This window comes from Podarcis liolepis, assembly GCF_965112155.1.
Source record: "Podarcis liolepis genome assembly, chromosome: 1".
NCBI classification, from domain to species: domain Eukaryota; kingdom Metazoa; phylum Chordata; class Lepidosauria; order Squamata; family Lacertidae; genus Podarcis; species Podarcis liolepis.
In genome coordinates this window covers 103,737,921-103,751,574 of record NC_139554.1, presented here as the reverse complement: position 1 = coordinate 103,751,574, position 13,654 = coordinate 103,737,921, and the positions used below count along the sequence as shown (strand labels likewise).

The following is a 13,654-nucleotide window of genomic DNA, read 5'->3' as shown; positions in this document are numbered from 1 at the left end:
CTGTGAGAACAGGATACTGGACTAGATGGGCCAATGGCATGATCCAGCCAGGCTGTTTTTTATTTTATTTTGTTAGCTTTCCCCCTGCAACATATTCCCTTCATATACAGGCAGGAGATCAAAATCCAGCTATTAATTTCAGTTCCCAGTGGCTGTCATTTTCAATAAGACATCAAAAATGACTCTAGATTCAGCCTCAGGACCAAACCCAGAACTGTGGTGTTAAGTCTTCCAACTATGTTGAGGGTCTTTCTTCATTAATGAAGTTTTGTCCAGGGACGTTAATGGGCCGGCCTGATTCGTGATTTTTTTATTCTTCCAAATTGTGCTCAAGTCAACAGAAACTGTATTAATTGCAGTGAGGCAATAGATAGAGTATTAGCAGGCTGAATGAACATCAGATTTGCATAGAGGGTTGTGACTAATGACAAAACCAAGCCAAGGGTTGTAAATTGAAGGGGGGGGGGGAGAGAAGAATAGGCTGGAGCTACGCAGCCAGTGCAATGCTACTGAAGAACCAGAAATTGAATCTCTCATCTTCCAAGTTCACCTCTACTATCAGAGCATGAGCAACTGTTGATGTTGGACTCAATGCAGGAAGAGGAAGGTGGGGCGGGGGGAACACACATTCACTTGAGTGCTTTAGCCTTGGCTACTTCAAGCTATTGTTGTTCCAAATAAATGTCTCAATGGCACAGAGGCATCCAAATTCTGCCTGTTTTTAAGGGATATCAGAGAAGGTTTAAAATAAAGAACCAGCCACCTGCTTTTAAACATATATATATATTAGGGATGAGTACCTGGGCTTTCTAAGTCTGCAATTATCATATTGTTCCATGACCTAAACTGTAAAATACCAACAAGTAGTCAATCGCTTGCTCAGTTCCTTAGCAAACCCACTCATGCTTTTCTAAGAGATGCCTGCCTCCTATCTTCAGAAGCCCACATTTGGAGATTTGGATTCAGTGTTTGAGGTGAGGCATCTAACACTTTTCCACCACCAGTGAGATAACATGAAGGGATTGTAGCAATGGTATAAAGCCTCAGTTTAATAAAATCAAAGCATTTTTCTCCTAGCTACTCATAATCTGCAGAATGGTGAGGGAGGAATGGGAATCTCTTTAGTGTTCAACCTTTGTATTGGCTCCATCAGGTGCTCACCATCTCTCCTTTGAGAAGATGCAGCAAAACAACACACAATTTTTAGTTTGAAAAAATTTGCCTCTCCACAAACCTCCACTGAGAATAGGCCATCACCTTACCTCTTGTCATTTCTTTAGAAAGTTATTTTGCTTTTAATTCACTGCTGCAGCTAAGGTTTTGCAGCACTGGGACACCTTGATTCATTAAGCAATGAAGACTTTGGAGCACTTTTTCATAACATCCATTCTGACTCATTCCTCTTTGACTAAGGACATTTTTTGTATTGTGTATAGGACTTCCATAGCACGCCAGCAACACTGGCTGCTTCTTACCTGCTAATCCTGAGTTGAAAACGACTGTAGGGGAGGCTGTTCCTGGAAGAGGAGGCGCTGATGGTGGGGGTGGGGGTGGAACCGGAGGGGCCAGTCCTGGTTCTGCAGCTGGGCCAGGAAGAGGAGGTGGGGGAGGAGGGGGAGGAGGCGGTGGAGGGGGAGGAGGCATTGGCGGTGTCACAGGACCATTTTGAACTGAGAAATGAAAAAGACAAAACAGCATTTTAAAGTATTCAACCAAACTATGTCCGCCTCCCTCCCACACCCCAAGGGAGTTCTCTCAACTACAGGCAATCCACATGGTGAACTTTGCTATACATTGTGCCTGCAGAGTAGAGAAGCTGCCAAATAGATGTTATTTTGCAGACCCTTGCAAATCATGCAATGTGTAGAATGGACCTCAAACACAAGATGGTGTTCAACAAAAGTGAAGAGGAAGAGAATAGGATTAGATAAACTCCTCAGGGTAGAGGAATCACTCCCTTTTCATGCTTATGTTACTCTACATTGTGTCATATACCTAATACTAATACTAATACTACTATTAGTAGTAGTAGTAGTTGTAGTAATAACTACTTACAGTAATAACAATTACTGCCACTGCTTTTTATTATTATTATGAAGTTCACTAACATGTCATGATGATGAAGACATAGGGTGTAATCCAGAGCCAGTTTGGCACACTTCAACAACAGTCTAATCATAAAGTTATTTATTTGGGAGTAGACCATATTGATTTCGAGGGAATTAATTTCTAATTAAATATTTTTAAGGTAAGATGCCTAGATAGCCAGTGAACACTTAAGTGCCACTTGATTCACCGCATCCATCTTTCTCTGGATTGGGTCCCAGCCTCTTTCATGTGTGGTCATCACAAAGTATGGCCTGATGTATCGAGGGGGATAGGCTAACCCCCACTACCTTAAGTTGAGCAAATCTCATTTCTTCTGCAACATTTCTCACCTGCTTCCGATTCTGATTCTGACAACGGCAAGGGTGGTGGTGGAGGGGGCAACAGAACCGAAGGTGCAGAACCAGAAGCTGATCCTCCACAAGTGCCCGTGGCAGCTTCTGCCCCTGAGGGCAATGTACCAGAAGCCACCCCAACCGGAAGAATGTTGATATCACCATCTCCTTTCTTCTGAATTTTAATGGACCCTTGCTTCTCCAGTTCATGGATCTTCTTCTCCAGCGTTGACTGTCGTTGAATAGCTTCCTCTTTCTCTTTGACCATTTTCCTCAGCGTGTGAACCTGTGTGTTCGCATCCTTGTATATTTCCTGCAAAAAAGAGCCCACGGTAAAGAATCGACATGTGTTCGATATGCAGAATCATCTCAAAACTGAAGGAACAACATAACATGGGATTCCCAGCTGAGTCGTTGTCAGGCAATGTTTGATGGTGGCGGCAAATGCACTTCTCACTTTATCTTCATCCAAACTGCATTTATCTTTAATAAGGAACCTCAATCATGGCCACAAACTGGCAATATTAGAAAGGTTTAAATTATTTCCTAGGGTAATGAAGACTCTATGATATGTACTATTGGCACACCCAATCCATTAAGCCAATAAGATCCTATTGTGTTCTGGGTTAGATTGCCTGACTTCTGGTGGAAGATACTAGTGACAGAATATCGGCTGGTTTCCTGTCCTCCCATTTCATGGCTAAGAGACTCACAGAAAGGAACCAAGTGTTATAAACCTTCATCAATCCAACGTGCCCACAAACTTTGGGATTAAATCACTTCTGCAGACTGCAAGTAAACTGAACTGTAGCCAATTGTGGGGGCAACAGTGAATCTAGCAGATTCCATGTTTTTAGAGTCCAACATACTTGTGAGCAACTTGGCTGACCATCCAGTGAGCACCCTGAGCAGCACAATCCGCACTCAGTACACTTACTCGAACGACATCCAGTTCTTTGTTCCTCTGCATGAGTTGTTTTTCCAGTTCCACAATCTTTGCCATAGCTTCATTTTCTGTGTCTTGCAGTTTTTCTGATAACTAGACACAAAAGGGGTGGGGGAGGGGAGTGTTAATTGGCAAAAAGGCTTATTCGTTCACAGTGGCGACTGCATGCCGGAGCCATGCATTATGTATATAATAAACCTTGTATCATTCAGTTATTCATGCTGTAAAATGTCTAAGAACAGGCCTCTTGCCAGAGCTATAGGAACCATACATAATCTTTACAATCATAGGGCCTATTTGTGATGGATCAATAGGTTTGGTGTTGAATTCACATGGTCAAAAGCTGTGGGAGTCGCCCATGTAACTGTGTGTGTGTGTGTGTGTGTGTGTGTGTGAGAGAGAGAGAGAGAGAGAGAGAGAGAGAGAGAGAGAGAGATGTCAAAGTTTCATTTGGGTAGTAATGGTTTACTCAAAGCTTCCATTTATTTTTCTTGAGGCTGTGAACATCATAGTTACATTTTATGAAACTAATGAAATCTTGAGATATATAGTAATGGGAGGCTAAATGCAAACACTAGAATTGACGGCGGGCCCGTCCACACTTCCATGTGCCCTGCCACATTCCCCAGGGGAACCAACAGGTTAGCACTGAATCCAAACAAACGGCAACTGAGTTTTCCGTGGATTGCAGTTTGTTCTGATTTAGCGCTAATGAATGCTCATACCTCCCTCTGTGGGCGCCCTTTGTGGCGCACAGCACCCCCAGGCCCTGTGGGACTCACCAGCTGATTGGGCTGGTTGGAGTTCCCGCCAAACCCTGGTTTAAACTGTCCAATCGGCAGCTTGTGAGGGCGGGGCCAGCCGAGTGGACCATGTATGGGCAGGTTCACTTGAGTTGTATTGCGTGGTGGGAAAAATTAACAGGGCCATCTGCTTGGCAATCTTGTGTATCAGAGGCTGAGTTGTGAAGCATTTGGACATTAAAACCAACAGACTGTAATTTTCCAGACCCGACGGAGTGCACCTCACCACCTCGGGAAATGAACACTGGCTGGATGACATCAGGCATGGCCTAAAGGAAGGGTTGTCGAATTGCTAATGGGTTTTCAGGTGTAGGTAGTCTTGGCGGCGAGATCGCAAGTTTGCGGTCTCAAGTGACGGTTTTAGGCCTTGGGCGGAATCCTTTAGTTTATCTTCCCTAAATGGGGGAGGTGGGGTGTGAAGTGGTGACTCTCACACACCACACACACGGCAGCGATTCCAGGGTTCCCCGTTAAAGCGGTTTTGTGAAAGGTAAGTCACTGGCCATACACTGAAAGGTTGTTGGTGAACTCCCCTGCGTTGAACTGAAATGGGGAGGGGAGCTGCCTGCGTACACAAGCGTCTTGCAGTGCACCCTCCCCACATCCATTTAACCCCGAGGAGCCCCAGTTCCCCAGCTGTGGGGCTGGGAGGGATACACGCCCAATGCCTAAGCCAAGGTCTTCCTACATCTGAAAGGTTTAATAAAGTTGTGGCCAATTTTAATTCCATAACACGTTGTCACGAGTCATTATTTCTTCTGGTGGTCTCTCGGGGGTCGGAGAGTCTCTGTCTGGGCATGCAAAGAGTGGGTTTTCCAGGGGAAAGCAGCATGGCAAAGACAAAACTGCTAGGATCCACACCTAAAAGCATGGGACAAGCAGAAAACCGCTCGGAGGCATACTTTTTTGGCATGGGACAAACACAAGTGATGCCATGTTCAAGTACTTCAGATAGGATCACCCATAACACAGCCTTTTTTTGCCTTTATAACTGATAACTAGTAATTCTTAAGTAGGGACATCTACTCCTCCACCACCCCATTCCAGCATGATCCCTGCGGCTAATACATTTTTAAATCTGTAAGCTATGCTTTGCGAACACTTACAGTACTGTATATCTTGGAAGCTACAGAGATTTATGCATGCACTTTTATGGTATGAAACACAGATCTGCTTATTTGTGTTTTTTTCCTCCTATGTGTCCATGGAATTTGCAATTTATATGTAAATTAGCAGACACACACCCAACCTATAACAAGAGTTCTCGGTCAAGCTGCTCTCTCAAGTGATTCCATCTGGAATTGTAATTCAGCTGAAATTAAATACTCCAGAGCTGTTTTGAGTCAATAACATGATCAGAGAACAACAAGGACCACACGCATGCAATATTAATATAGGGAGTTTTCATTCATATGGATATAACACACACACACAAATGCAGTTTAATAATATTGAAGTTGGACCTAATAGGAAAAACATTTTTTAACAAAATTGCTTGTGTAAGTTTTAAAACTCTAGTTGGGAGTATGTAACCACTTCTACTTAGGCTGAAACCCAGGCTTCCTCAACTTCGGCCCTCCAGATGTTTTTGTCCTACAACTCCCATGATCCCTAGATAGCAGGACCAGTGGTCAGGGATGATGGGAATTGCAGTCTCAAAACATCTAGAGGGCCAAGGTTGAGGAAGCCTGCTGTAACCTTATGAGATTTGGTTCCAGATTTGCTCCTACCAGCTCCAGACCTCCACTCCAGCCTCTGAAGATCTCTTCTAGGAGGCTGAAGTGTCCTCCAGGACTGGGGGGGGGGGGAGGCAGAAGCGTCAGGGAAGGATTGGTGCAAAATGGCTTACTTTCCCCCTTCTGCCATTGGGATCAAGTGTCTTTCACAAATGGAAGGAACACTTTCAATTGTGGATGGCTATGTCTGGATGCAGCCCCTGGTTTTTTAAAAAAGGAGTGTTTTCTAATTGTTTTAATTATAAATATTTATTAACCCAGAGAGGGAGAGGATAAACACTTAAGAGAGTAGTCAGATAATGTTTGGTTCACAAAAAATCTTAGTAAACCTCTGCAGCAAACATCACTACCTGTTTAAAAAGGTAAAGGGACCCCTGACCATTAGGTCCAGTCGTGACCGACTCTGGGGTTGTGGCGCTCATCTCGCTTTATCGGCCGAGGGAGCCGGCGTACAGCTTCCGGGTCATATGGCCAGCATGACTAAGCCGCTTCTGGTGAACCAGAGCAGCGCACGGAAACACCGTTTACCTTCCCGCCGGAGCAGTACCTATTTATCTACTTGCACTTTGAATTGCTTTCGAACTGCTAGGTTGGCAGGAGCAGGGACTGAGCAACGGGAGCTCACCCCGTCGCAGGGATTCGAACTGCCAACCTTCTGATCAACAAGTCCTAGGCTCTGTGGTTTAACCCACAGCGCCACCCGCGTCCCCTGTTTACTGCCTGTTTACTAGGCAGTAAAAAGAGCAGGCCTGCTAGATCAGGCAAAGGGTCCATTATCTCCGTATCCTGCCCCTAACGGTAATCACTCAGGCACTTCTGGGAAATCTACAAACTGAACATCATTTATACAGCAGGTAAATATTTTTTTCCACATTTGTGACAGTTTGGAACAGGGACAAAAAATGAAGTTCAAGACTAAAATCGCAAGGACATTTTTTCAGTCCAGCTCTAAATGAACTTCCAGACAGAAATTGCTCAAACCTCTTGTGCTTTAACAGGAATTTGCCTCCTTTAGTTCCTAGTAATATTAAAGTGTCTGTTTAATGATGTCTTGCAGGCACGCTGTCCGTGACATTGCCAAGATAAAAGCAGGCATAGCACTGCAGACTGAACTAAAAACATTAAATCACACGGAAACCAATTATCCAGGTAAACTAGCCTTTCCTTATATTTTAAGAGTGTGTGTGTTTTCTTCTCAAGGTAGCAATAAAAATAATAGAAGACCAAAAGCTTTACTGGTAGTAATGGATATAAACGAAATAAAGTGCATTTGTAATCACATTTTGATGCCCAGATAAATAATCGAATGACCAAATAAAAACCAGCCTCCAGAAAGTCCCCCCAACGTCTACATTTTAAAGCGCCAATACTAACGTGAGATATATTTTCTTCCAGTTCTTCTACTCTTTCCAAGGCAGCGTTCTTGGTTTCCGCATCTTCAAGTAAAGCTCCAACATCAAACACGTTGTCCAGATAAGCTTGAATCTGCACCTGCAGCTTATCGCTTTCTGTGTGTTTCAGTTTCTGGAAGATCAAAACAGGGCAGGGGGCAGAGCATTGTTTAGCACCGCTAAATAAGTCAGGTTTTCCACCACCGTCACATGTTGCTAAAATGGTTGATTTCATTTTTACTAATAAAAGCAATATATATGCAGGCCTCTGGGTTCAGGTAAGTTGAAAATAAAGTATGGTTTAACGTGAAAGAGCAGCAAATGTAAGACAGAGTTGTTCCACCTGGCCTTTGGCTTGGAATCAAATTGATCCCCTCCCCCTCTTCCTTTTTCTTTTCTCCTTCTGTGATGGAACTCCTATTTGTTTGGGTGGGGAAGTTTTTAATATTTAATGCTGTATTGTTTTTAACACTTGACTGGGAGCCGCCCAGAGTGGCTGGGGAAACTGACTTTTTTCTGGCCCACGTAGGACCAGTCTGGATAGTTGGCCTTGGTGAAGACTTGATGTTTTCATCCCCCAAAAAGTTTTTGAGTTCCTACTGAAATGAGGCTGCATTATAAAGTTGTGTTTTAATCTTGTTTTTAAGTTGTATTTCAATCAATTGTTTTTATACAGGTGTTAGCTGCCCCGAGCCTGGCCTTAGCTGGGGAGGGCGGGGTATAAATAAAATTTCATAATAATAATTTAATAAAAAATGGGTGCACAGTGCTCCAAAGTCCATGCTTCACACCTCCACCATTCCTGCTGTTGTCGTGCCAGGGTAAGTAACAAACCATGAACGGAAGCTTGCCATAGTGTGCTCTTTTCCCCTCCTCCAATGCCCATTGATTCTGCTGGATAACAAGGTTAATCATGCACATCTTGTTCAGTTGTGGACTTTAAATGCATAATATTGGCAATGTGATCTACTCCAAATCGCCATCAACCCTCCCCCCCAAAAAAAGCAATTTGTTTGAGTTACTTTTAAAAATACCCATCACATTATTCACCGTGACTTAAAAGGGGGCTCTGTGTAAGGAATTTTAAGAGCACTGCTGTTATGGCATTTCCATACCAGCAAAAGTGTTTTTCTTGTTGAACTGAACTTACCAGTGGGGAGGGGTTGTTAGCCTAAGGTTGAATGAAAATAACTCAAAAGGGTTAGCTTGGAATGGTGAGTAAGTGAGTGTTTAAATGCGAAAAATAGTCCCCATGCAGCACTGTACCACCAGGAGAAGCATATTATATGGAACATAAAGTATTGTTGTCAGAATACATGAAAGAAGCTCTTGACTATGTTATACGATGGAACAAAGCCAAAAAGCAGCAAGAACAGCTGAATTCTAAGCAACAAAAAAAAATCTGTCTCCATGTTAAAAGTTCCTAATAATAGAGCACCATGGGAAGAGAGGAATGAAAAACACTTCAAGATGGAGAAATAGGACACAAGAACTTAACTGTAATTGGTACCCACAAATTCATAGCAGGTACAAGAGGAAAAAAGTAATAAAAAGATATTCCTTTTGCTGTATAAGCCCAACCAAAGCCCATTGCTTCATGTTAAGAGGCCAGTATTATTTTATAATTTATATCACAGCATCGGTGCAAACGTTCAGACAATGTGATTACAATACATCAAGCCTAGACTTCATTCTATAGGAAGCAATTTAACCAACACAGCATTACATATCAGCTGCCGCTCTCATATTGGCTTTTCAAACCCAATTATGGACATCCCCATTTCTGAGATGAAAAGGAACTGGCTAGTTATTTTGGGACTCTAAGCTCCAGCTCTAAGCCACATGACGACACTCCCCACACCCGGGTGAGAATTACGTGCTGCACATGGTGAACATCACTGGAAGAACAAACCACGTTTTTGTAGATCACAGTTCAACCTGCCTTTGGGAGGTTGGCTGCAATGAGTAGATTAAGAAAACCCAGGGCTTTTTCCCCCCAGCCAGAACTCACTGGAATTGAGTTCCGGCACCTCTCAGATGGGCGCCATTGCCATTATGAGAGAACAAGGGAGGTGTTCATGGAGAGTTCTGGCACCTCTTTTTCTAGAAAAATGGCACTGAGAAAACCAATTGTCCTTCTAAACAATTCAGGTGTCCCATTATAAAGTCTATGGATTCTAGGAGGTGGGTCCTAACTCTGTAATGAAGTGCATGCTTTGTATGCACAAGGTCCCAGGTTCAATCCCTGGTGTCTGAAACCCCGAAGTGCCAGTGCTAATCTGTGCAGACAATACTGAGCTAGATGAAATACTGGGTCTTGATATGCTTCTCTATGGAAGGCAGAGAAAGACACCCACACCTCCATCTGAAATTCCAGGCCAGCAGAGCGACTGGTGAGTCATTGCTAGTTAGTGCAAACAATATAGACCTAGATGGACCAAATAACTGACTTGGTCATATAAGGCGGCTTCCTATGTTGAGTGCTAAAAATGTGTGCAAAACTCAAGGAAGACAAGGGATGCGGGTGCAGAGAGAGGAATGGGTAAACGACATAACAAAGCAGAAATTAGCAATATTATAGTGACACTGGAGTGGGGGATTTCAAGTGTGCAACTGAAGTTTCTTCTTCCTCTTGACAGCAGTTTCTCACTTATGCCCATGTCATCCTTTGCTTCTTCTATCTCCACAATTGTGGTTAACTCACGGCTGCCAAGAAGGCAACCACTGTATGATTCCCACAACTGAACCACAGGGATGCAGAAGGAATAGAATCCTCAAAAGTCAGCACAGTTTTGGTATGTCGCTCTGCTTCTCAAAAGAATGAGAAGAAAGTGGGGAGCAGGAGAAGTCAGGGGAGCAGAGAGAGCGTTGAGCTGCTGGGACTCCTGAAATGGATCCAGTTGTCTCAGCAGTTAGGTCAGCGCAGTGGAGGTGCATTGTAGCAGGAGCATTCCATTGGCGCAAAGGTCACCGCACCAGAAGTGTGCACAGTATCTGGCTTCATTCAGATTTTCTTGGCATTGCAAGCGGGTGGTCGCTGTGCATAAAATGCAGCGTTAAGAGGTGATTCTACTAACTCCTTCTGACTTCTTCCAGGTTTGTGGCTGGCTTTTACTTGGGGCCGGTTGCAGCCTCAAAAGTTCAGCAAGCAAAAAAAAACAGCAGCACAAGGCACCGGTCGACAGAAACTAGTGAGAGAATTTGGTCCTTTTTCTGAAGATGGCACGGCTTGGGGCAGTCAAGGAACAAATTGATATAAGGAGCCTGTGACACTGACGTTTGCAGCTGGAGCATGCATTTAGCTCATTGAGCACTAAAGGCAGAATGGACATTTCTAAGGAAAGACTGGCATGGGAAACATTGGTCAAACGGGGTGGGCTACCTTTTGGGGACTGAGAGCTGCACTCCATTTGTGGGGAAAGTATAAAATACGGAAAAGTATTTCCAGCCCATGGGAAAATATAAGATATACTTCAGAACATTCAGGGGTGACCCCTAAGGGAGGAGGGTAGGTGGGTAAAACTGAGAAACATTCATTTTTCCCCTTGCATAAAGACCTCAAGCAGTGGATCAGGGTGTATTGATGGTGGTTGATTATTCATTGGATTGTCTTTGTGAGAAACTTTTTAGTTTAGAATGGCTAATGTCTGGCAATTATTGTTGCTGTTTTAAAAAAGTAAAGTAAAAGCAAAGAACTCCCTATGGCTCTTTTTAACACAGAAAGTAACAATGAATTCTCAGCATAATCATAGCGAAGTACAAAACAAGCCAAAGCAGGCAGTACTCACATCTAGGTATTCATCCAGGCCTAGCTTAGTAAATTCATACTGAAGGTGAACTCTGAAATTCATGTCCTCTACTGAGTGAACCACTATGTTGATGAACTGCATACACGCCACCTGTAAAACAAGAACCATCAAAAAATGGAAACTGGTAGTGCTAACCCTTCATTTTGCACAGGGACAAATCATGTGCAGCAATGTTTGCTGCCTTGTGTGCAACCCAGATGTCTTAAGCCCATCTCAAGATTAAGCCTGACAATTTGTGGGAGGTGGGGAACGAATTATACTTGACAAAATAGAAATAAAGTTTTCTGAGTAAGAAGCATGCGTCTTGAAGAAGAGGAGATTTCCTACAACATGTCTACTCAGAAGTAAATCCCACTGACTGAATTCATTGGGCTCACTCCCAACAGGAAAAAGAGTATACTGCAAACTTAAGCTCTTCTTTAATGGCGATTCCTCTCACCAATTATTGCATATGTCGTGCCTAGAATGGTGTGCATTTCAGAATGGGAACTGTAATCAGACAAATATGGTACTGTATGCGGAACGCAGCACTTTGAACATTTCAAGAGGTCTGGCCTAAACACATTCAGTGAACTGGGACAGGGATAGGGAGAGTAGCGTTAACACAAACAAAAAGCAGAAGACTGAAAAGAAGTCACCCATTAGAAGTCCTTTTCCCTGCTTCCTGGATAGATAGATAGATAGATAGATAGATAGATAGATAGATAGATAGATGATAGATAGAGCTATAGCAGTGGAAATATAAACACTATCTGATCCAAATGTGGTGGAATGGTTTCAGACACTAGTTCACAAAGGTATGACCAAGTTTTAAAGTTTCCATCATTAATATCTCTACTTCTTTCCCTTCATTCCAGCTACAAATCCAAAATCTGATTGATACAAACCAGCGTTGCAAGAACAATTTATTTGGACTGAATAAATGGATGCTCTGACACTCATTTCCACATGAATGAGGCACATATTTAAGGATCATGAGCTATAGTTTACTGAAGCAAAATATCTGGATCATTTTAAAATGGCACTTCACACACTAACAGTGTCTAGGAATGCCTTTTCTTTATTCCAGAAAGCTTCTTTTTTTGGGGGGGTCCCATTCTTCTGCCCAGGTGTCATGTCAAGTTAAAGGTCAGCAGCTTAGAGTGATCATTTTGTTTACGTCAGGTCTCAGTTGCTCAAGTTTCAAGAAGTGCTGTGGAGCCTTGCTTGACCCTTTTTTACACTGTTACGACAAATATAGCTTCTGTTCTGCTAATAAGCAACCAGCAAATACAAGGAACAGAAATGGTTCCCCCAATGCAGACGGGCTCAGAAACCAATCGTGGAAGGTCACCAGAGACTGGTTCTTTTCCTCCACAACCTAGTTCCTCTCCCAAACCTCTTGAAACACATGTCCCACACGTGGTTTCCAGCGACATGCAGATCTTGTTAAACACCAGATGGCAACAGACATAGCTGATCTTTTTGCCCATGTGCCATTAATTCTCAAGTGGCTCCTTCTGCATAATTATTTCATTTTATGTCATTGGGGGAAGGTGGGGGCTTAATGTAAATGACCCAAAACTTTATTCACAATGAACAAAAGTCTTTACTCCCAGACGTAGCGCAAAAGCAGATCTCAAAAGTGCACTCTAAGGAGAAATGCTTCTTAAAATGCTTCTTGCTATTTTGCAAAAGACAGATGGTTTATACTGCCCTAAGACAGGGAAGGGTTTAGTAACCAGTTCCTCTTGAAGCACCTACAGTTGAGGTTCAGCTGGGACTAATTTAACTGGTCAGATCTCATTGTCCCCAGCCTTTCAACAACTCCTGAAAAGGGGAGGATGGTGAAGAGCAGGCTTCCTCAACCTCGGCCCTCCAGATGTTTTTGGCCTACAACTCCCATGATACCTAGCTAGCAGGACCAGTGGTCAGGGATGATGGGAATTGTAGTCTCAAAACATCTGGAGGGCTGAGGTTGAGGAAGCCTGGTGAAGAGCTTCTTCCCAGAGCAACTGAACTGCATCTCACAATGAACTCTCTCTCTCGAAACCAGTGATCCCTGCCTGTCTATGTATTGCTTTCTATTGCGCTGAATCTTTTACCTTCGGTGCCTATCAGAATGGGATGTTCTTTGATTTGTTTCTCTGGAGTCTCTGCCATGCAGTGGTACCAGAGGCCCACTGGGATTGGTAGGGTGGGAGACAGGCTGACCAACACCAGGTGGAGCCAGAGACAAAGGCAGATGAAGCTAACTAACTCTAGGTTTGATTCTATCCTCCTCTGAGTTTCATAAAGGAGTTCAGACAAAGGAGGAAAAAGCTGGCAGCCAGTGTCCCGGACTGGTTCTAAGTAAGGAAGAGGAGGCAGGAGGGGGTTGGCAGAGTGTGATCTGAGGCTGTTGGGGCGGGGTCCCATTCACTCTAATGGATGAGCCTCCAGTGCTGTGCCCGGGCCCTACCATTGCTTATCTCCTTCCTTTCAAGCTTAATCTTGGGGGAACAGGCTGAGCTTGCAAGACCTCTGCAGGGAGCTTCGGCCAGTCAGTG

General features: G+C 43.6%; 2 protein-coding genes across 10 annotated transcripts in view; one reads left to right on the top strand and one right to left on the bottom strand.

Moving 5' to 3' along the window:
- The window catches only part of PRPF40A (pre-mRNA processing factor 40 homolog A), a gene marked incomplete at its 5' end in the record, with an annotated part of 62,078 nt that extends 54,777 nt beyond the window's left edge, over nucleotides 1–7,301 (top strand). The window contains one exon of the mRNA XM_083493711.1: nucleotides 6,984–7,301. The remainder of the gene's footprint in view (nucleotides 1–6,983) is intronic.
- FMNL2 (formin like 2) overlaps nucleotides 1–13,654 on the bottom strand; it is a 195,302-nt gene that overhangs the window by 23,229 nt on the left and 158,419 nt on the right. For all 9 annotated transcript variants that reach the window (XM_083493674.1, XM_083493675.1, XM_083493672.1 and 6 more), the window contains exons 11-15: nucleotides 11,106–11,216; nucleotides 7,301–7,450; nucleotides 3,379–3,480; nucleotides 2,439–2,754; nucleotides 1,476–1,670 (exon numbers count right to left, since the gene is read on the bottom strand). In XM_083493674.1, the coding sequence (XP_083349800.1) occupies nucleotides 1,476–1,670; nucleotides 2,439–2,754; nucleotides 3,379–3,480; nucleotides 7,301–7,450; nucleotides 11,106–11,216 (874 nt within the window). The remainder of the gene's footprint in view (nucleotides 1–1,475; nucleotides 1,671–2,438; nucleotides 2,755–3,378; nucleotides 3,481–7,300; nucleotides 7,451–11,105; nucleotides 11,217–13,654) is intronic.